The sequence below is a fragment of the Oncorhynchus gorbuscha genome, unplaced genomic scaffold (assembly GCF_021184085.1).
Source record: "Oncorhynchus gorbuscha isolate QuinsamMale2020 ecotype Even-year unplaced genomic scaffold, OgorEven_v1.0 Un_scaffold_1983, whole genome shotgun sequence".
In the NCBI taxonomy this organism is placed as follows: domain Eukaryota; kingdom Metazoa; phylum Chordata; class Actinopteri; order Salmoniformes; family Salmonidae; genus Oncorhynchus; species Oncorhynchus gorbuscha.
Window position 1 is genome coordinate 23,153 of NW_025746610.1, and position 24,465 is coordinate 47,617.

General features: G+C 48.3%; 1 protein-coding gene across 1 annotated transcript in view; it reads left to right on the plus strand.

Moving 5' to 3' along the window:
* LOC124024734 (lysine-specific demethylase RSBN1L-like) overlaps positions 1-24,465 on the plus strand; it is a 30,760-nt gene that overhangs the window by 833 nt on the left and 5,462 nt on the right. The window contains exon 2 of the mRNA XM_046338531.1: positions 6,877-6,972. Within this exon, the coding sequence (XP_046194487.1) occupies positions 6,877-6,972 (96 nt within the window). The remainder of the gene's footprint in view (positions 1-6,876; positions 6,973-24,465) is intronic.

Here is a 24,465-nt window from a genome sequence, read left to right on the forward strand (position 1 = left end):
TGAAGCATGTGGGGCCGACAGTGTGCGCTGTGCAGTATGACAATGTGTCCAGTCCAGAACTGCGTCTGTTATCGCGTCTTATTCCAAATAGTTTTGGTGTTATTTTGGAAAGGACCGTTTACATTTCTAATTCTAGCCACGATTGTACACATAAGGACATTTTTTTTTACGGTGAAATTCTATTTATTTTTTTTGTCCGAGTTTCGCTGTTCTTCTCGCTTGGTTAATGGCTGCGGATTTACCCGCTCTTGAACCTGCGTAGAAAATGCACGTTCGAACGTTACAAAGTATCGAGCGTTCTTCTGCAAACTGCTACATAGCGTTCGGATGTCGGGCCACGGGTGGAAACATTATTGCACATTTTACAAACGCACGTTTTTAGTTCAATTCAAACGGGAAATACAATTGATAAACCAGAGCGGAACAAATTTGACATGGTTGTATAAACAAACAACTGTAAGATCAGCATTACGCTCTGGGAGAACGTTAGAGACGTGTTTGCGAAACATTGACCGATTGTTAGGCCTACACAGAAGTGGGGTTTTAATTGTAACGGGTGGTTTTAAGACTGTGTTCAAATGACGGTTTAATAAACAATCGGCAGCCACTGTTGTTTTTGTATCACCACCACGCCCCCAAATAACAGCAGAGCAGCGAGGGAGGCAGCGGAGTCAGGGAACAGCTCTCTCTACCTCTGAATATTATTACATGCGTGCTGCCACTATCAACCACATGAATAGATCTGTCTCAAACTGGCATTCTAACACACAGGATGTTATTCATACCGTTTAGTTTGGATCCAATCTTTTAGGACTAATTAATTTCTTACATTTGACCAATGTGGGAGAAATAAAGACTGTGGGTATTATAAAACGGACCCCCCTCCCTCCCCAGGACATTAGAGGGACCTTGTAACAGATACTTAAAACGGGATAAAATAAATATTCCAGCGTTCTGGTTCGATGTATAACAGGATGATTACAAGTTGGCCTAAAAAATATACATTCAAGTTTATATTCTAATTCTATCTATTCTACGGCAATTTAAAGTGCAAAATATCATTTATAATTCTATGTATTTCAAGGTAATTTAAAGTTTAAAATAACATAATTCTATTCCAAGTTCACCTGGAGTTTATTCTCAGTAATTAAATATCAGGCCTTCTGCATTGCTGTTGGATTCCAAGTTCAGGTGTTTTGGCTCCATTGAGATAAGCAGGTGTGAGCTGGTAGGACAGAAGGCTGTTGAGAGGGAGAGATGTGAAAGCTGGAGGACTTGAACTCAAGTCAAGCAGAGAGAGAGAGAGAGAGACGGGGCTATTCCAGGGTAAGAGTGTTGCTTAGACACATTTTAAAGTGAAAAATCTAGATGTCAAACACATCAATGATGTCAAATTGAAACAAATCATTCACCTCGATGCACAAGGACGACATTTAACAATGTCCATGGAACATTTCACAAGAACACATTTACTTGAACAACAGGGCAGATGCAAAGTTTAATAACAGAATGAAGGTCTGCTGTTGGTGCCGTCATTCTGTTACTAAACAGTACATCTGCATTGCTTTCTGTCTGGGGGTTTCAGGCTGGGTTGCTGTTGGTGCCGTCATTCTGTTACTAAACAGTACATCTGCATTGCTTTCTGTTTGGGGTTTCAGGCTGGGTTGCTGTTGGTGCCGTCATTCTGTTACTAAACAGTACATCTGCATTGCTTTCTGTCTGGGGGTTTCAGGCTGGGTTTCTGTTGCACTTTGTGACATCTGCTGATTGTAAAAAGGGCTTCATAAATACATTTGCTTTTATCTGCCCTGTTCTCTCACACACATCCAACACGTCTTTGGCAGAGAGAGCACCAACACTTATAGTAATTCCTATGACCCTGGTGGAATGTCCCGAATGTTGATAGTCTATTTATTGAATTTCTGAATGTTATATAGTATCAATGGTTTTAGGTGCTGTTTTAGGCTGATAAAATCCCCAGTAGGGATTAATATTTTAGGTGCTGTTTTAGGCTGATAAAATCCCCAGGAGGGAGTAATATTTTAGGTGCTGTTTTAGGCTGATAAAATCCCCAGGAGGGAGTAATATTTTAGGTGCTGTTTTAGGCTGATAAAATCCCCAGTAGGGAGTAATATTTTAGGTGCTGTTTTAGGCTGGTAATTCCCCAGTAGGGAGTAATATTTTAGGTGCTGTTTTAGGCTGATAAAATCCCCAGGAGGGAGTAATATTTTAGGTGCTGTTTTAGGCTGATAAAATCCCCAGTAGGGAGTAATATTTTAGGTGCTGTTTTAGGCTGATAAAATCCCCAGTAGGCAGTAATATTTTAGGTGCTGTTTTAGGCTGATAAAATCCCCAGTAGGGAGTAATATTTTAGGTGCCGTTTTAGGCTGATAAAATCCCCAGTAGGGAGTAATATTTTAGGTGCCGTTTTAGGCTGATAAAATCCCCAGTAGGGAGTAATGAGTCACTTATTGTTTGATATGAATGAGTAACAAGTTATTGAACAATCGGAAGCCTCATGCTGTTCAATACTGTAACTTCTCCCTTTTGGCTGCAAAACATTTGGGCCCAACGTTTGAATTTGCAGCTTGCACACATTCCAGGGGTGTGACACGTGTCAGATTTAAGGGTTTGTACTGGAAGACCTTAGTAAACAGGCCCTGTGTTTACATGTCTTCTACCGCTTTTTGACCCCCCTTGTATTATTTGTATTTCTTTCACTGGACATTATTTTTCTCTGCGTTGTTGGGAAAGTGCTCATAAGTAAGTATATCACTGTAAGGTCTACTACACCTGTTGTATTCAGTATATCACTGTAAGGTCTACTACACCTGTTGTATTCAGTATATCACTGTAAGGTCTACTACACCTGTTGTATTCAGTATATCACTGTAAGGTCTACTACACCTGTTGTATTCAGTATATCACTGTAAGGTCTACTACACCTGTTGTATTCAGTATATCACTGTAAGGTCTACTACACCTGTTGTATTCAGTATATCACTGTAAGGTCTACTACACCTGTTGTATTCAGTATATCACTGTAAGGTCTACTACACCTGTTGTATTCAGTATATCACTGTAAGGTCTACTACACCTGTTGTATTCAGTATATATCACTGTAAGGTCTACTACACCTGTTGTATTCAGTATATCACTGTAAGGTCTACTACACCTGTTGTATTCAGTATATCACTGTAAGGTCTACTACACCTGTTGTATTCAGTATATCACTGTGATGTCTACTACACCTGTTGTATTCAGCAGTTCACTGTAAGGTCTACTACACCTGTTGTATTCAGCAGTTCACTGTAAGGTCTACTACACCTGTTGCATTCAGTTCATGTAAGGTCACTACACCTGTGCATTCAGTCACTATGTCTACACCTGTTGTATTCAGTAGTTCATTTCTACTGTTGCATTCAGTATATCACTGTCTACTACACCTGTTGTATTCAGCAGTTCACTGTAAGGTCTACTACACCTGTTGTATTCAGCAGTTCACTGTAAGGTCTACTACACCTGTTGCATTCAGCAGTTCACTGTAAGGTCTACTACACCTGTTGTATTCAGCAGTTCACTGTAAGGTCTACTACACCTGTTGTATTCAGCAGTTCACTGTAAGGTCTACTACACCTGTTGTATTCAGCAGTTCACTGTAAGGTCTACTACACCTGTTGTATTCAGCAGTTCACTGTAAGGTCTACTACACCTGTTGTATTCAGCAGTTCACTGTAAGGTCTACTACACCTGTTGTATTCAGCATTTCACTGTAAGGTCTACTACACCTGTTGTATTCAGCAGTTCACTGTAAGGTCTACTACACCTGTTGTATTCAGTATATCACTGTAAGGTCTACTACACCTGTTGTATTCAGTATTTCACTGTGATGTCTACTACACCTGTTGTATTCAGCATTTCACTGTGATGTCTACTACACCTGTTGTATTCAGCATTTCACTGTAAGGTCTACTACACCTGTTGTATTCAGCAGTTCACTGTAAGGTCTACTACACCTGTTGTATTCAGCAGTTCACTGTAAGGTCTACTACACCTGTTGTATTCAGCAGCATTTCACTGTAAGGTCTACTACACCTGTTGTATTCAGCAGTTCACTGTAAGGTCTACTACACCTGTTGTATTCAGCATTTCACTGTAAATCTACTACACCTGTTGTATTCAGCATTTCACTGTAAGGTCTACTACACCTGTTGTATTCAGCAGTTCACTGTAAGGTCTACTACACCTGTTGTATTCAGCATTTCACTGTAAGGTCTACTACACCTGTTGTATTCAGCAGTTCACTGTAAGGTCTACTACACCTGTTGTATTCAGCAGTTCACTGTAAGGTCTACTACACCTGTTGTATTCAGCAGTTTCACTGTAAGGTCTACTACACCTGTTGTATTCAGCAGTTCACTGTAAGGTCTACTACACCTGTTGTATTCAGCAGTTCACTGTAAGGTCTACTACACCTGTTGTATTCAGCAGTTCACTGTAAGGTCTACTACACCTGTTGTATTCAGCAGTTCACTGTAAGGTCTACTACACCTGTTGTATTCAGCAGTTCACTGTAAGGTCTACTACACCTGTTGTATTCAGCAGTTCACTGTAAGGTCTACTACACCTGTTGCATTCAGCAGTTCACTGTAAGGTCTACTACACCTGTTGTATTCAGCAGTTCACTGTGAGGTCTACTACACCTGTTGTATTCAGCAGTTCACTGTAAGGTCTACTACACCTGTTGTATTCACTGTGATCTACTACACCTGTTGTATTCAGCAGTTCACTGTACTACTACACCTGTTGTATTCAGCAGTTCACTGTAAGGTCTACTACACCTGTTGTATTCAGCAGTTCACTGTAAGGTCTACTACACCTGTTGTATTCAGCAGTTCACTGTAAGGTCTACAACACCTGTTGTATTCAGCATTTCACTGTGAGGTCTACTACACCTGCTGTATTCAGCATTTCACTGTGAGGTCTACTATACCTGCTGTATCCAGCATTTCACTGTGAGGTCTACTACACCTGTTGTATTCAGCATATCACTGTAAGGTCTACTACACCTGTTGTATTCAGCAGTTCACTGTAAGGTCTACTACACCTGTTGTATTCAGCAGTTTACTGTGAGGTCTACTACACCTGCTGTATTCAGTAGTTGTATTCAGTAGTTGTATTCAGCTCATGCAACGAATAACATTTGATTTGACGAGGCAGAAGCGTATGTGATGAGTCAAAGTTAGTGCAAAAAAGGCTCCATGTACACAGTCCTGTGGAGCTGTTTGGTGTGTAGTTAGTTTGGTGAACTATTGAAGTATTTATCAGTCTTATGGCTCGGGGGAAGATGCTGTTCAGGGTCCTGTTGGTTCCAGACTTGCTGCCGATTTTACCTTGCTGTTTCGGGGCCCTTTTGTCACCTACGACGTGTTCATAAATGACTAGGCCTAGATTATAATTGTATTAAATAGTATTATCATTTTCATATAAAACTATTTTGCTCATGTTCTTTGCAGTTTGACATTTTACTGCAGTTCCTGTAAATTGGCATTAATACTTTTCGACCTGCCGTTTGTTAAACTGTCCCATAATGCCGAGCTTGTATAATCATGCTAGCTACCGATCAAGTAGTCATCAGTGATACCACTAATTACGTTGTCCTGTGTGTTTTTAACGGCTGAAAATCTTGAGATCGCATTTCAGCGACGTCCTTTAAATTGCTTTCCTCAAATGTCAGCGATGGCCTGTCTTGTAAAAGTCTGTCTGTCTTTGTGAGATCCTGTCGTCCTTCAGACTGGAAAGCAGTTGGGAATCAGTAAATTACAGAGTCAGTCTGCATCCCAAATGACGCATTACTCTTGACCAGGGCCATTAGGGAATAGGGTTCCATTTCTGCATTATTCTAGACCAGGGCCTTTAGGGGATAGGGTTCCATATGTAGGGAATAGGGTGCCATTTCTGCATTATTCTAGACCAGGGCCTTTAGGGAATAGGGTTCCATATGTAGGGAATAGGGTGCCATTTCTGCATTATTCTAGACCAGGGCCTTTAGGGGATAGGGTTCCATATGTAGGGAATAGGGTGCCATTTCTGCATTATTCTAGACCAGGGCCTTTAGGGGATAGGGTTCCATATGTAGGGAATAGGGTGCCATTTCTGCATTACTCTTGACCAGGGCCATTGGGGAATAGGGTTCCATATGTAGGGGATAGGGTGCCATTTCTGCATTATTCTAGACCAGGGCCAAGAGGGAATAGGGTTCCATATGTAGGGAATAGGGTGCCATTTCTGCATTATTCTAGACCAGGGCCTTTAGGGAATAGGGTTCCATATGTAGGGAATAGGGTGCCATTTCTGCATTACTCTTGACCAGGGCCATTGGGGAATAGGGTTCCATGTGTAGGGGATAGGGTGCCATTTCTGCATTATTCTAGACCAGGGCCAAGAGGGAATAGGGTTCCATATGTAGGGAATAGGGTGCCATTTCTGCATTATTCTAGACCAGGGCCTTTAGGGAATAGGGTTCCATATGTAGGGAATAGGGTGCCATTTCTGCATTACTCTTGACCAGGGCCATTGGGGAATGGGGTTCCATATGTAGGGGATAGGGTGCCATTTCTGCATTATTCTAGACCAGGGCCAAGAGGGAATAGGGTTCCATATGTAGGGAATAGGGTGCCATTTCTGCATTATTCTAGACCAGGGCCTTTAGGGAATAGGGTTCCATATGTAGGGGATAGGGTGCCATTCTCATTTAGGATGCAGGCTGAATTACTGGGGAGAGTGAGTCTTTCTACTGTACCATAACCTGCCCCTCTCCTGAAAGGACCCTCAAGGCCTCACCCTAACTTCTCTCTGTCCTCCCCTCTCTTTCAGACCACAGCAGTAAGGACAAGACGAAGAAGAAGAAGAAACACAAAGTGATGAATGAGATCAAGAGGGAGAACGGAGAGGTGAAGCTCCTTCAGAAAGGTATGTTGATAATGATGTGACATGGTTGTTTCAAATGGTCCCTGTTTAGTGTACCACTGTTGACCATTCACCCTGGTCCCTGTCTACTGTTGACCAGAGCTCAGTATAGAGAGTAGCTACATTCAGGGTTTCCTCCTTTCTGTTGACCATTCACCCTGTCTAGTGTACTACTGTTGACCAGAGATCAGTATAGAGAGTAGCTACATTCAGGGTTTGCTCCTTACTGTTGACCAGGCAGGGTGCCTCCCGTAGAGCATCAGCACTGGAAACTGGTTAGGGACAGGAGTTTTACTTTACCTCATCACCTGACCAGGATAAACTCCAGACCCGAGTTAGGCGTATACCTTGGACCCAGAGTATTTCCTTGGCTGGGCTAGGCTATAACCAGTGCCCAGAGTATGTCCTTGGCTGGGCTAGGCTATAACCAGGGCCCAGAGTATGTCCTTGGCTGGGCTAGGCTATAACCAGGGCCCAGAGTATGTCCCTGGCTGGGCTAGGCTATAACCAGGGCCCAGAGTATGTCCTTGGCTGGGCTAGGCTATAACCAGGGCCCAGAGTATGTCCTTGGCTGGGCTAGGCTATAACCAGGGCCCAGAGTATGTCCTTGGCAGGCCTATAACCAGGGCCCAGAGTATGTCCTTGGCAGGGCTGTAACCAGGGCCCAGAGTATGTCCTTGGCAGGGCTGTAACCAGGGCCCAGAGTGGCAGGGCTGTAACCAGGGCCCAGAGTGGCAGGGCTGTAACCAGGGCCCAGAGTGGCAGGGCTGTAACCAGGGCCCAGAGTGGCAGGGCTGTAACCAGGGCCCAGAGTGGCAGGGCTGTAACCAGGGCCCAGAGTGGCAGGGCGGTAACCAGGGCCCAGAGTGGCAGGGCTGTAACCAGGGCCCAGAGTGGCAGGGCTGTAACCAGGGCCCAGAGTGGCAGGGCTGTAACCAGGGTCCAAAATACTCAGCCTGTGACTAAAGCCTTTAACTGGAACAGCTGCTGAAGCGATGGTTCTGGCTCAGGCAGAGAGTTGGCTGATCCCTAATGGCACGCTATTCCCTTTATAGTGCTTCTGACCAGGGTAGTGCACTATATAGGGAATAGGGTGCTATTTGGGAGGGAGGTGCCCTGAGAGTAGGCTGTGTTCACTAGATGGTTCAGTCACACAAACAGACTCCTGTTCTCCAATTCAGAGTTTCGCTGAGACAGATGGCTATCTTATGATTCCCCTTCTATCTCCCTCTCTCTTCTCCCTCTCTCTCGGTCTCCCTCTCTCTCGGTCTCCCTCTCTCTCGGTCTCCCTCTCTCTCGGTCTCCCTCTCTCTCGGTCTCCCTCTCTCTCGGTCTCCCTCTCTCTCGGTCTCCCTCTCTCTCGGTCTCCCTCTCTCTCGGTCTCCCTCTCTCTCGGTCTCCCTCTCTCTCGGTCTCCCTCTCTCTCGGTCTCCCCCCATGTGAATCAACGTATGTTTTGACCACATTTGGCCCACTGTGAGCCTAAGCTATTCATATCTGATGTTGTCCTATATATCTGTGACAGAGACTGGCCTAAGTGCTGCCAAATTATTCATAGTTGTGTAATAGCAATAATGATGTAATAATTGTGCTATATTATCAGTGGTAGCTGCATCTGTCTTTTAACTAGCAGCGTGCCCTCTCCTCAACCTGCTTTTAAATAGGCTGCAATGACTGGTGTGGTGGGAATGAACTGCCAAGTCCCTGCTGCCATTTTCCTGACCTTACACAATGCCCATGACATGATCCAGCGTGCCGGGCAGCGTGCCGGGCAGCGTGCCGGGCAGCGTGCCGGGCAGCGTGCCGGGCAGCGTGCCGGGCAGCGTGCCGGGCAGCGTGCCGGGCAGCGTGCCGGGCAGCGTGCCGGGCAGCCAGAGTTTTATTTATTTAGACTGTTAGAGTGGCATGCTGTGCCGGGTCAGACAGCTGTCAGTCAGGCAGCCAGCGTGGTGGAGTCCGAGGTGAAGCCTCCCAGCCAGCCAGTGGTAGTCAGAGGGAAGCCTCCCAGCCAGCCAGTGGTATTTATTTAGACTGGTAGTCAGAGGGAAGCATCCCATGCCTGGTAGTCAAGGAAGCCTCCCAGCTAGTCAGTCAGGTCGGTCAGTGGTAGTCAGAGGGAAGCCTCCCAGCCGGTCGGTCAGTGGTAGTCAGAGGGAAGCCTCCCAGCCGGTCGGTCAGTGGTGGAGTCAGAGGGAAGCCTCCCAGCCGGTCGGTCAGTGGTGGAGTCAGAGGGAAGCCTCCCAGCCGGTCAGTCGGTGGTGGAGTCAGAGGGAAGCCTCCCAGCCAGCCAGTCGGTGGTGGAGTCAGAGGGAAGCCTCCCAGCCAGCCAGTCAGTGGTGGAGTCAGAGGGAAGCCTCCCAGCCAGCCAGTCAGTGGTGGAGTCAGAGGGAAGCCTCCCAGCCAGCCAGTCAGTGGTGGAGTCAGAGGGAAGCCTCCCAGCCAGCCAGTCAGTGGTGGAGTCAGAGGGAAGCCTCCCAGCCAGCCAGTCAGTGGTGGAGTCAGAGGGAAGCCTCCCAGCCAGTCAGTCAGTGGTAGTCAGAGGGAAGCCTCCCAGCCAGTCAGTCAGTGGTAGTCAGAGGGAAGCCTCCCAGCCAGTCAGTCAGTGGTAGTCAGAGGGAAGCCTCCCAGCCAGTCAGTCAGTGGTAGTCAGAGGGAAGCCTCCCAGCCAGCCAGTGGTAGTCAGAGGGAAGCATCCCAGCCAGCCAGTGGTAGTCAGAGGGAAGCCTCCCAGCCGGTCGGTCAGTGGTAGTCAGAGGGAAGCCTCCCAGCCGGTCGGTCAGTGGTAGTCAGAGGGAAGCCTCCCAGCCGGTCGGTCAGTGGTAGTCAGAGGGAAGCCTCCCAGCCGGTCGGTCAGTGGTAGTCAGAGGGAAGCCTCCCAGCCGGTCGGTCAGTGGTAGTCAGAGGGAAGCCTCCCAGCCGGTCAGTCAGTGGTAGTCAGAGGGAAGCCTCCCAGCCGGTCAGTCGGTGGTGGAGTCAGAGGGAAGCCTCCCAGCCAGTCAGTCGGTGGTGGAGTCAGAGGGAAGCCTCCCAGCCAGTCAGTCAGTGGTGGAGTCAGAGGGAAGCCTCCCAGCCAGCCAGTCAGTGGTGGAGTCAGAGGGAAGCCTCCCAGCCAGCCAGTCAGTGGTGGAGTCAGAGGGAAGCCTCCCAGCCAGCCAGTCAGTGGTGGAGTCAGAGGGAAGCCTCCCAGCCAGCCGGTCAGTGGTGGAGTCAGAGGGAAGCCTCCCAGCCAGTCAGTCGGTGGTAGTCAGAGGGAAGCCTCCCAGCCAGTCAGTCGGTGGTAGAGTCAGAGGGAAGCCTCCCAGCCAGTCAGTCGGTGGTGGAGTCAGAGGGAAGCCTCCCAGCCAGTCAGTCGGTGGTGGAGTCAGAGGGAAGCCTCCCAGCCAGTCAGTCGGTGGTGGAGTCAGAGGGAAGCCTCCCAGCCAGTCAGTCGGTGGTGGAGTCAGAGGGAAGCCTCCCAGCCAGTCAGTCGGTGGTGGAGTCAGAGGGAAGCCTCCCAGCCAGCCAGTCGGTGGTGGAGTCAGAGGGAAGCCTCCCAGCCAGCCAGTCGGTGGTAGTCAGAGGGAAGCCTCCCAGCCAGCCAGTCAGTGGTAGTCAGAGGGAAGCCTCCCAGCCAGCCAGTCGGTGGTGGAGTCAGACGGAAGCCTCCCAGCCAGTCAGTCGGTGGTGGAGTCAGACGGAAGCCTCCCAGCCAGCCGGTCAGTGGTGGTCAGAGGGAAGCCTCCCAGCCAGCCGGTCAGTGGTGGTCAGAGGGAAGCCTCCCAGCCAGTCGGTCAGTGGTGGAGTCAGAGGGAAGCCTCCCAGCCAGCCGGTCAGTGGTAGTCAGAGGGAAGCCTCCCAGCCAGCCGGTCAGTGGTAGTCAGAGGGAAGCCTCCCAGCCAGTCGGTCAGTGGTAGTCAGAGGGAAGCCTCCCAGCCAGTCGGTCAGTGGTAGTCAGAGGGAAGCCTCCCAGCCAGCCAGTCAGTGGTAGTCAGAGGGAAGCCTCCCAGCCAGCCAGTCAGTGGGTGTTGTGTTAATGTGACGTGAGGCTGACAGAGCAGAGGTCTGTATCAGTTTACTCTGCTGCTATTTATACCGGTCTGTCCTTCAGCCATACCAGTGTACCAATATGTACACACACCCAACAGTGTATGTGTGTATGCACATTCAAAAGTCCACAAATGAATTTCTGGTGTGTGTGTTAGCAGAGGGCACTGTGTATTACTCTGGTTGACGTGCTGAAAGAGGTAGCCAGTATATTGTTGGCTGTGCTCAATCATTTGCACCATTGGACAGATCTGTGCACAGTCCTAACACTATGACTGGTGGTCTGCTTAGTACAGTGGCCCTGACCCCTCTTTCTGTGTGTGTCTGACTGCTCTTAATGCTGTACTCCAGCCCCCTCTCAATATGACCACTACACTGACTGTGTGTGTGTGACTGACTGCTCTTAATGCTGTACTCCAGCCCCCTCTATCAATATGACCACTACACTGACTGTGTGTGTGTGTCTGACTGCTCTTAATGCTGTACTCCAGCCCCCTCTATCAATATGACCACTACACTGCCTGTGTGTGTGTGTGTGTGTGAGTGACTGACTGCTCTTAATGCTGTACTCCAGCCCCCTCTATCAATATGACCACTACACTGACTGTGTGTGTGTGTGTGTGTGTCTGACTGCTCTTAATGCTGTACTCCAGCCCCCTCTATCAATATGACCACTACACTGACTGTGTGTGTGTGTGTGACTGACTGCTCTTAATGCTGTACTCCAGCCCCCTCTATCAATATGACCACTACACTGACTGTGTGTGTGTGAGTGACTGACTGCTCTTAATGCTGTACTCCAGCCCCCTCTATCAATATGACCACTACACTGACTGTGTGTGTGTGTGTGACTGACTGCTCTTAATGCTGTACTCCAGCCCCCTCTATCAATATGACCACTACACTGCCTGTGTGTGTGTGTGTGTGTGTGAGTGACTGACTGCTCTTAATGCTGTACTCCAGCCCCCTCTATCAATATGACCACTACACTGACTGTGTGTGTGTGTGTGTCTGACTGCTCTTAATGCTGTACTCCAGCCCCCTCTATCAATATGACCACTACACTGACTGTGTGTGTGTGTGTGACTGACTGCTCTTAATGCTGTACTCCAGCCCCCTCTATCAATATGACCACTACACTGACTGTGTGTGTGTGAGTGACTGACTGCTCTTAATGCTGTACTCCAGCCCCCTCTATCAATATGACCACTACACTGACTGTGTGTGTGTGTGTGTGACTGACTGCTCTTAATGCTGTACTCCAGCCCCCTCTATCAATATGACCACTACACTGCCTGTGTGTGTGTGTGTGTGTGTGAGTGACTGACTGCTCTTAATGCTGTACTCCAGCCCCCTCTATCAATATGACCACTACACTGACTGTGTGTGTGTGTCTGACTGCTCTTAATGCCGTACTCCAGCCCCCTCTATCAATATGACCACTACACTGACTGTGTGTGTGTGTCTGACTGCTCTTAATGCTGTACTCCAGCCCCCTCTATCAATATGACCACTACACTGACTGTGTGTGTGTGTGTGTGTGTGTGTGTCTGACTGCTCTTAATGCTGTACTCCAGCCCCCTCTATCAATATGACCACTACACTGACTGTGTGTGTGTGTGTGTGTCTGACTGCTCTTAATGCTGTACTCCAGCCCCCTCTATCAATATGACCACTACACTGACTGTGTGTGTGTGTGTGTGTCTGACTGCTCTTAATGCTGTACTCCAGCCCCCTCTATCAATATGACCACTACACTGACTGTGTGTGTGTGTGTGTCTGACTGCTCTTAATGCTGTACTCCAGCCCCCTCTATCAATATGACCACTACACTGACTGTGTGTGTGTGTGTGTCTGACTGCTCTTAATGCTGTACTCCAGCCCCCTCTATCAATATGACCACTACACTGACTGTGTGTGTGTCTGACTGCTCTTAATGCTGTACTCCAGCCCCCTCTATCAATATGACTACTACACTGACTGTGAGTCTTTCAGCACAACACCAGTCTGCTGTAAAGGTCATGGCTCTACACCCCAGCTGAGGACTAACAGTGAGGAGCTTGACTATCGCAGCAAGGCAACACAGACTCAGATTTCCCTCTCTTCTGCCCCTTGCACACACACACACACACACACACACACACACACACACACACACACACACACACACACACACACACACACACACACACACACACACACACACACACACACACACACACACACACACACACACACACAGAAAATAGTTGGGCGAGTCGCTGAAGTGTTTTTTTCCGGCCACCTACAGAATGTTCAGAAGTTTAAAAAAAGACAAGGTATGTAGACAATATAATGGATATATATATTTTTAAATAAGATCATATTTGTGAACTAACAATCACCAAAATAAAAGCTAGACAGTCAGGGAGAATCTCCCATTTAAAAAATGTTGCTTTCAGGAGTGTGTTTGTCATGGCATGGTGCCCTCTCTGGCGTTGTGATGTTTGAGTCACTCCGACAGCAGAATCCACGGCAGAATGTGTAGGATAGTGAGTATTCATTTTCATAGTGTGGTGACTACTACTACTATTGCACTGCAGTGTGACTGAGCCTGGTCTCTGAGGCTGAGCTGGGAGTCTCAGGCCTGTGTCTGTCCCTCTGACTGGGGACAGGAAACGGAGCAGGCTGCCCTTCCTGTGTGGTGCTGATCAGTCCTAGCAGGAGGGAGACCTAGGAGTGAGCCTCTGCTAATACCACCTAGCAGTCTTCAGTACAGTCACTATATTTTATGTAGTGTGTTTATATATGTTATGTAGTGTGTTTGTATGTTATGTAGTGTGTGTTTATATATGTTATGTAGTGTGTGTTTATATATGTTATGTAGTGTGTGTTTATATATGTTATGGAGTGTGTGTTTATATATGTTATGGAGTGTGTGTTTATATATGTTATGGAGTGTGTGTTTATATATGTTATGGAGTGTGTTTTAAGATGGAAATGTGAGTAGAAAGGACAGGATTCCAGGTCCACCCGGCGCCGTCTCATCCAGGACTCACTCCACCCGGCGCCGTCTCATCCGGGACTCACTCCACCCGGCGCTGTCTCATCCGCCTGGTATAGAGGTCCTGGATGACAAGGAGCTCTGCCTCAGTGATGTACTGGGCTGTATGCATTACCCTCAGTAGAGCCTTACCCTCTGTAGAGCACTGCCCTCTGTAGAGCACTACCCCTTGTTGAGCACTACCCCTTGTTGAGCACTGCCCTCTGTAGAGCACTGCCCTCTGTAGAGCACTACCCTCTGTAGAGCACTGCCCTCTGTAGAGCACTGCCCTCTGTAGAGCACTGCCCTCTGTAGAGCACTACCCTCTGTAGAGCACTACCCTCTGTAGAGCACTACCCTCTGTAGAGCACTACCCTCTGTAGAGCACTACCCTCTGTAGAGCACTACCCTCTGTAGAGCACTACCCTCTGTAGAGCACTACCCTCTGTAGAGCACTACCCTCTGTAGAGCACTACCCTCTGTTTGTTTGAATTGCCAAGCTGTTGCCATACCAGGCGGTGATCCAGCCAGCCAAGATACTCTCTGTGGTGCAGCTGTAGAACTTGTTGAGGATCTGAGGCCAAATCTTTTCAGCCTCTGTTGTCGTGCCTTCTTGACGACTGGGTTGGTGTGTGAGGACCATGATAATTCATTAGTGATGTGGACACAGAAGAAACGGAGGTGATGTGGACCCACTCCCGTCGATGAGAATGAGGGCGCGCTCGTCGACCCACTCTCGACCCGCTCCCCTCGATGAGAATGGGGGCGTGCTCGTCTCGACCCACTCCCGTCGATGAGAATGGGGGCCTGCTCGTCTCGACCCACTCCCGTCGATGAGAATGGGGGCGTGCTCGTCTCGACCAACTCCACTCCCGTCGATGAGAATGAGGGCGCGCTCGTCTCGACCCGCTCCCGTCGATGAGAATGGGGGCGTGCTCGTCTCGACCAACTCCACTCCCGTCGATGAGAATGGGGGCGTGCTCGTCTCGACCAACTCCACTCCCGTCGATGAGAATGGGGGCGTGCTCGGCCCTCCGTTCCCTTTGTCTTGCTGACGTTGAGGGTGAGGTTGTCGTGGCACCACACTGCCAGGTCACTTACCTCCTCCCTATAGGCTGTGTTCTGGCCTTCCACTGTCGTGTCGTCAGCAAACTTAATGGTGTTGGAGTCGTGCGCCGCCACGCAGTCGTGGGTGAACAGGGAGTACAGGAGGGGTCTCAGTACGCACCACTGAGAGCCCCGTGTGTTGAGGATCAGCGCTGTGTCATGGTGTTGGAGTCGTGGGTGAACAGGGAGTACAGGAGGGGTCTCAGTACGCACCACTGAGAGCCCCATGTGTTGAGGATCAGCGCTGTGTCATGGTGTTGGAGTCGTGGGTGAACAGGGAGTACAGGAGGGGTCTCAATTGCACCACTGAAAAACCCGGCTGTTTAGTGAGGATCAGCGCTGTGTCATGGTGTTGGAGTGAAGGGCCTGAACAGGGACCACTACAGGAGACTCTCAGTATGCACCACTGAGAGCCCCATGTGTCTGAGGATCAGCGCTGTGTCATGGTGTTGGCAGTCAAGTGGCTGTGAACAGGGATAAGGACTTCTCAGTCTTCACCACTGATTGAGCCCCTGTGGATTGAGGATCAGCGCTGTGTCATGGTGTTGGAGTCGTGGGTGAACAGGGAGTACAGGAGGGGTCTCAGTACGCACCACTGAGAGCCCCGTGTGTTGAGGATCAGCGCTGTGTCATGGTGTTGGAGTCGTGGGTGAACAGGGAGTACAGGAGGGGTCTCAGTACGCACCACTGAGAGCCCCATGTGTTGAGGATCATCTTATTACTCAACAGAGGCGATGCGCTGTGTCATGGCAGAGAAAGAGAAGTAGGATTCAAAGGAAAAACAACAATTGGAAATCAACAGGAAAAACATGGCTGCTTTAGTGTAGTAGTCACACTGAGCTTTGAGGATGTGTGTCTGTGTTTGAAGGGCCTATATTACCCAGAGACCACTAGACAGACAGACTGTCAGTATGTCACCACTAGACAGACGGTGTCAGTCTGGTAATCATCTAGGGACACTGTTTGCGTTCAGCAGTCAAGCCCAGGCTGTGACACAGATAATTGACTTCCTCTTCTTCACCACTGATTGTACATTTTACTGTGGATTTTGGAACACGCACACTGTCAGTTCCATTCATGTGGCTTTAGGGTGTCGATCAATTTCTGCCATTTTGGAACGATTTCAGTGGCATTGTTTGGTGCTCTGTCAAATGCTGCTTCAGCTGTGCAGGGGGAAACTGATGCTGTGCAGGGGGAAACTGATGCTGTGCAGGGGGAAACTGATGCTGTGCAGGGGGAAACTGATGCTGTGCAGGGGGAAACTGATGCTCAGGGGGAGATGCTGTGCAGGGGGAAACTGATGCTGTGCAGGGGGAAACTGATGCTGCTGGTCACAAACTGATGCTGCAGATGCTGTGCAGGGGGAAACTGATGCTGTGCAGATGCTGTGCAAACCTGATGCTGTGCAGGGGGAAACTGATGCTGTGCAGGGGGAAACTGATGCTGTGCAGGGGGAAACTGATGCTGTGCAGGGGGAAACTGATGCTGTGCAGATGCTGTGCAGGGGGAAACTGATGCTGTGCAGATGCTGTGCAGGGGGAAACTGTTCTCAATGTCATGTGCCTCTCCTCAGGAATGAATTATGTTTGAACAAAACTGTACTCCTTGAGCAAATATTTAGCACTTGCTTGCTTTGTCACATTAAACCCTCTCTCCTCCCAGTGCAAAATGAATCTATCATATTCCTACACTTCCTGCAGGCTTTTCCAGTCGACTATCGGTCTCTGTGTTTATAACTGGTGTTTTGGGTGCAGGCAGATTACTAGATAACTTAGACCCTGCACTGTGACACTGGAGGTTTGTTTGTATGCACAGCAAGCTCAGTCTCTGTCTACTAGTCTGAGCGTCAGCTTGTCCTAGATTAGGTCATCAGTGGCCTGTTAGTGAGGATCTAAAGCCTCTCTAGACTGTAGAGATCACTGAAACCGTGGTCCCAGTCTACTGAGTCACATTAAACTCTCCCAGTCTACTATGAGTCACATTAAACCCTCTCTCTCTCCCAGTCTACTATGAGTCACATTAAACCCTCTCTCTACTATGAGTCACATTAAACCCTCTCTACTATGAGTCACATTAAACCCTCTCTCTCTCCCAGTCTACTATGAGTCACATTAAACCCTCTCTCTCTCCCAGTCTACTATGAGTCACATTAAACCCTCTCCCAGTCTACTATGAGTCACATTAAACCCTCTCCCAGTCTACTATGAGTCACATTAAACCCTCTCCCAGTCTACTATGAGTCACATTAAACCCTCTCCCTCTCCCGGTCTACTATGAGTCACATTAAACCCTCTCTCTCTCCCAGTCTACTATGAGTCACATTAAACCCTCTCTCTCTCTACTATGAGTCCATTAAACCCTCTCCCAGTCTACTATGAGTCACATTAAACCCTCTCTCCCAGTCTACTATGAGTCACATTAAACCCTCTCCCAGTCTACTATGAGTCACATTAAACCCTCTCCCAGTCTACTATGAGTCACATTAAACCCTCTCCCAGTCTACTATGAGTCACATTAAACCCTCTCCCAGTCTACTATGAGTCACATTAAACCCTCTCCCAGTCTACTATGAGTCACATTAAACCCTCTCCCAGTCTACTATGAGTCACATTAAACCCTCTCCCAGTCTACTATGAGTCACATTAAACCCTCTCCCAGTCTACTATGAGTCACATTAAACCCTCTCCCAGTCTACTATGAGTCACATTAAACCCTCTCCCAGTCTACTATGAGTCACATTAAACCCTCTCCCAGTCTACTATGAGTCACATTAAACCCTCTCCCAGTCTACTATGAGTCACATTAAACCCTCTCCCAGTCTACTATGAGTCACATTAAACCCTCTCCCTCTCCCAGTCTACTATGAGTCACATTAAACCCTCTCTCCAGTCTACTATGAGTCACATTAAACCCTCTCCCAGTCTACTATGAGTCACATTAAACCCTCTCCCAGTCTACTATGAGTCACATTAAACCCTCTCCCAGTCTACTATGAGTCACATTAAACCCTCTCCCAGTCTACTATGAGTCACATTAAACCCTCTCCCAGTCTACTATGAGTCACATTAAACCCTCTCCCAGTCTACTATGAGTCACATTAAACCCTCTCCCAGTCTACTATGAGTCACATTAAACCCTCTCCCAGTCTACTATGAGTCACATTAAACCCTCTCCCAGTCTACTATGAGTCACATTAAACCCTCTCCCAGTCTACTATGAGTCACATTAAACCCTCTCCCAGTCTACTATGAGTCACATTAAACCCTCTCCCAGTCTACTATGAGTCACATTAAACCCTCTCCCAGTCTACTATGAGTCACATTAAACCCTCTCCCAGTCTACTATGAGTCACATTAAACCCTCTCCCAGTCTACTATGAGTCACATTAAACCCTCTCCCAGTCTACTATGAGTCACATTAAACCCTCTCCCAGTCTACTATGAGTCACATTAAACCCTCTCCCAGTCTACTATGAGTCACATTAAACCCTCTCCCAGTCTACTATGAGTCACATTAAACCCTCTCCCAGTCTACTATGAGTCACATTAAACCCTCTCCCAGTCTACTATGAGTCACATTAAACCCTCTCCCAGTCTACTATGAGTCACATTAAACCCTCTCCCAGTCTACTATGAGTCACATTAAACCCTCTCCCAGTCTACTATGAGTCACATTAAACCCTCTCCCAGTCTACTATGAGTCACATTAAACCCTCTCCCAGTCTACTATGAGTCACATTAAACCCTCTCCCAGTCTACTATGAGTCACATTATTTGTAGTGTTTGTTTCATAGCATTTAGTGGATTATACACTTTAGGGGCTGGTTGTATGTCCTCTCCAGCTGTGAGGCACATGCTCTCTGTGTGTGTACTGGCAGGGTGTTTCCTGTCATTGAAATCCTTGGGCGAGCCGCCTGAAGTCCCACAATCTGTTTTTGAGATGGAAAAACGTTTTTCAGTGTGAATTTAAAACTGAAACCCGTCACAAAGTATGAAGAAATTATAATGGACCCTTTAATGTTTTTATTATATAATCTTTGAGAACGAACATTGCCAAAATAAAAGCTAGACAGTCAGGGAGAATAGAAAAAAAAAAACTATGAATTTAGCAGTATTGATTTTCTGTTTGAGCAAAACAAACAAAGCATTTGCCATGGAGAAATGGATAGAATTGCAGGAAATTGTCTGAAAGATGCTTTAAAAAAACATAAACAAATCTACATCGTCAAGATAGGGGCCTCTAAAATTCAGCAGCGCCGACTGTTGCCACGCCCACCACCTAAGCTCCGTTTTGATAAACTCTGACTGTCTGTTTAGACACATCTGACCTCTGTCTCACACACGGATCATGGTTTGAATAACTGTCTGGCCTGTTGTCCTACTTGTAAAATGGTAGAGTGGAGAGGGGGGGGGGGGAGCTAGAGCTCTGTGGATTAACAGCATCACAGTATAATACACTGCCTCGCTCACTCTGTTTTTCTCCTGCTCCCCCCTCTCCTTCTCTACCCCGCATACTCGCTCTCTCTCTGTCGCTCGCTCTCTCTGTGTCTCTCTCGCTCTCTCCGTTTCTCTCTCTCGCTCTCTCTGTGTCTCTCGCTCTCTCTGTGTCTCTCGCTCTCTCTGTTTCGCTCTCTCGCTCTCTCTCGCTCTCTCTCGCTCTCTCTCGCTCTCTCTCGCTCTCTCTCTCTAGCTCTCTGTGTCTCTCGCTCTCTCTCGCTCTCTGTGTCTCTCGCTCTCTCTGTGTCTCTCTCGCTCTCTCTCTCTGTGTGTGTGTGTATCCTGTCATATGGTGGTGAACGTGCTCCAGAGGTGTGTGTGTGTTGGGGCTATAGTGAAGCAGCAGCTCCTCTGAACCAGGCCATGTCACTGTAGCAGGCTCCCCTGTTCTGACAGCCATGTGCTCCTAGCTACACCATCCTGCCATATACGCACACGCATCACGCGTGAGCAACACGCGTACCAAAATAACCACAGGCTCGGACTAGTCGCTACCATGTATACGAGTCTACTGGAAACTGCCAAAATAAAGGAAACACTTGAGTAAATGAGGGATGCAAAGTTGTTTCTACACAGGTGTGGAATTAACATCCCATGGTGCTTAGGGTCATGTTTAAAAGTGCTGTCCAGGCCCAGTCGCCTGTTATTTTGACTACCGTGGATAGAAGAAGAGATTTCTGGGACTCTGAAAGAGGGGTGATTTGTTGGGGCTCGTTCGGCAGGAGCTTCAGTGACGAACGCAGCTCAACTTGCTGACGTTTCACCATAATCTCCTGCCGTCTGTCACCATATTCCCCTGCCGCCTGTCACCATATTCCCCTGCCGTCTGTCACCATATTCCCCTGCCCTCTGTCACCATATTCCCCTGCCATCTGTCACCATATTCCCCTGCCGTCTGTCACCATATTCCCCTGCCGTCTGTCACCATATTCACCCTGCCGCCTGTCACCATATTCCCCTGCCGCCTGTCACCATATTCCCCTGCAGTCTGTCACCATATTCCCCTGCAGTCTGTCACCATATTCACCCTGCCGTCTGTCACCATATTCCCCTGCAGTCTGTCACCATATTCACCCTGCCGTCTGTCACCATATTCACCCTGCCGTCTGTCACCAGATCTGCCGTTTCACCATATGCCAGTCACCACATCTCAACCCAATTCATCACTTACGGGAGATTTTGAAGCGGTGACTGAGACAGCGTTTTCCACCTCCATCAACAAAACAGCAAATGATGTAATGTTTGGTTCCAGCCCCTTGTAGAATCTATGCCAAGGCACATTGAAGCTGTTCTGGCGGCTCGTGGTGGCCCAGTGCCCTTTGACATACAATGTTGGTGTTTCCTTTATTTTGGCAGTTACCTGTATACCAACATATCATGTTGTTGTTGTTGTTGTACTATTATTATGCCACAGAGGAGTGGGAGACGGTGGGCTTTGAAATGTGTCTGAATGTTTGGGCGTGGCAGGGTGTCTGAATGTTTGGGCGTGGCAGGGTGTCTGAATGTTTGGGCGTGGCAGGGTGTCTGGGAATGTTTGGGCGTGGCAGGGTGTCTGGGAATGTTTGGGCGTGGCAGGGTGTCTGGGAATGTTTGGGCGTGGCAGGGTGTCTGGGAATGTTTGGGCGTGGCAGGGTGTCTGGGAATGTTTGGGCGTGGCAGGGTGTCTGGGAATGTTTGGGCGTGGCAGGGTGTCTGGGAATGTTTGGGCGTGGCAGGGTGTCTGGGAATGTTTGGGCGTGGCAGGGTGTCTGGGAATGTTTGGGCGTGGCAGGGTGTCTGGGAATGTTTGGGCGTGGCAGGGTGTCTGGGAATGTTTGGGCGTGGCAGGGTGTCTGGGAATGTTTGGGCGTGGCAGGGTGTCTGGGAATGTTTGGGCGTGGCAGGGTGTCTGGGAATGTTTGGGCGTGGCAGGGTGTCTGGGAATGTTTGGGCGTGGCAGGGTGTCTGGGAATGTTTGGGCGTGGCAGGGTGTCTGGGAATGTTTGGGCGTGGCAGGGTGTCTGTGACGGATCAGACAACCTGTGCTGTGCTGTCTACTTTAAAGGGCAGTCGAGCTGGATCTTATGGCTGGGTGGTTTTGTTGATGTGTGTAGTGGAGAAGTCAGTCCACACACAACCAGCATAACATACAAATATATATGACTCAATACTGAGGTTCTGAATAGGGCTGAATTGCCAGTGACCTCACTATACTATATCAACACGATACTGAGGTGTCGATACACTCAAATAATTTTATTGGTCACATGCACATGGTTAGCAGATGTTAATGGTCACATACACATGGTTAGCAGATGTTAATGGTCACATACACATGGTTAGCAGATGTTAATGGTCACATACACATGGTTAGCAGATGTTAATGGTCACATACACATGGTTAGCAGATGTTAATGGTCACATGCACATGGTTAGCAGATGTTAATGGTCACATGCACATGGTTAGCAGATGTTAATGGTCACATGCACATGGTTAGCAGATGTTAATGGTCACATGCACATGGTTAGCAGATGTTAATGGTCACATACACATGGTTAGCAGATGTTAATGCGAGTGTAGAGAAATGCTTGTGCTTCTAGTTCTGACTGCAGTAATATCTAGCCGTTCTCCAACTACCTAATACACACATCTAAAAGGGTGAATGACTGTATGTACATATAAATATATGGATGAATGATGGCTGAGCGGCATAGGCAAGATGCAGTAGATGGTATAGAATACAGTATATACATATGAGATGAGTATTGTAAGATATGTAAACTTTAAGGTGGCATTATTTAAAGTGTATGCATTGGGACTTTCACAATTCTATATATATTTAAAAAAAAAAAAAATAATTATTTCACCTTTTTAATTTAACCAGGAAAGCTAGTTGAGAACAAGTTCTCATTTACAACTGCGACCTGGCCAAGATATATTGTGATTTAATGTCAAACATATTGCTCACAATATGTCTGCTGTGGAGAGACGAGAAAATGAGTCACAGTCATGGAAATGGTGCTGAAAACATGTTGACTCACTATTTAAAAAGGAGAACAAGCTTCTACGATGAAAAATACAGCTTTTTCTTATTTTTTTTTACAAATCAATACTTTGAGTCAAAGCATCTATATAATGTCATCCATATCGCAATATGGAACTATCAATAAAAACCTTTATTTTTTTATTTTTAAAATATATTTTTTTACCATCACAAGTTCTGGTGTGTGGACTTTGACAGCCAGTAACATTTTCACTCTAATCCTCAGTGTTTTTCAAATTTTGTTCCATGTCTTTTGTTCTTTTTTTCAGTCATAACCTTGATGTAATTTCTGAAAAGCAGCCACTAGTGATTTAAATTTAAAATATTAACAGATATTTTATTATATTTAACTTGGCAAATCAGTTAAGAACAAATTCTTATTTCCAATGAGGCCTCCACCGGCTGAACCCAGACGACGCTGGGCCAACTGTGCCGCCCGGTGGGACTCCGGTGGGACTCCTGTGGGACTCCGGTGGGACTCCCAATCAAATCAAACCTAATAAAAATAACATAATTAAAGAGCAGCAGTAAAATAACAATAGCGAGGCTGTATACAGGGGTACCGGTACAGAGTCAATGTGCGGAGGCACCTGTTAGTTGAGGTAATATGTACATGTGTGTAGAGCTATTAAAGTGTCTATGCATAGATAATAACAGAGAGTAGCAGCAGTGTAGAAGAGGGGGGGGCCTGGGTGTTCAGGAGTCTTCAGGCTTGGGAGTAGAAGCTGGTTAGTCTTGTACAGAGACTAAAGAGAGCAGAGCATGGAGATCACCTATCAGGCTGTTATTTTGGCTGCTCTGAAAGAGCTGCTTCCCACAGGTAGCAGCAGGCAGGTAACAACGGGTCATTTGGCAGGTGATCTGAAAACGTTAGACAGTTCTCTGGTTCTGATGAGATGCCAAACGGACCCGCCTACAGTGGCTCTGTCTCTGAATGGTTCTGTGTCCAAATGGCACAATCTGGCCATGGTCAAAAGTAGTGCACTAAACAGGGTCTATGGTGCCATTTGGGATGTATACTGCTGCGGCTGCTTCCCAGTTCCACCCCCTGGGCTGCTACGGCTCTTCCCAGTTCCACCCCCTGGACTGCTGCTTCCCAGTTCCACCCCCTGGACTGCTGCTTCCCAGTTCCACCCCCTGGACTGCTGCGGCTGCTTCCCAGTTCCACCCCTGGACTGCTGCGGCTCTTCCCAGTTCCACCCCCTGGACTGCTGCGGCTCTTCCCAGTTCCACCCCTGGACTGCTGCGGCTCTTCCCAGTTCCACCCCTGGACTGCTGCGGCTCTTCCCAGTTCCACCCCTGGACTGCTGCGGCTCTTCCCAGTTCCACCCCTGGACTGCTGCGGCTGCTTCCCAGTTCCACCCCCTGGACTGCTGCTTTCCCAGTTCCACCCCCTGGACTGCTGCGGCTCTTCCCAGTTCCACCCCCTGGACTGCTGCGGCTGCTTCCCAGTTCCACCCCCTGGACTGCTGCGGCTGCTTCCCAGTTCCACCCCCTGGACTGCTGCGGCTGCTTCCCAGTTCCACCCCCTGGGCTGCTACGGCTGCTTCCCAGTTCCACCCCCTGGACTGCTGCGGCTGCTTCCCAGTTCCACCCCTGGACTGCTGCGGCTGCTTCCCAGTTCCACCCCTGGACTGCTGCGGCTGTTCCCAGTTCCACCCCTGGACTGCTGCGGCTGCTTCCCAGTTCCACCCCTGGACTGCTGCGGCTGCTTCCCAGTTCCACCCCTGGACTGCTGCGGCTGCTTCCCAGTTCCACCCCTGGACTGCTGCGGCTGCTTCCCAGTTCCACCCCTGGACTGCTGCGGCTGCTTCCCAGTTCCACC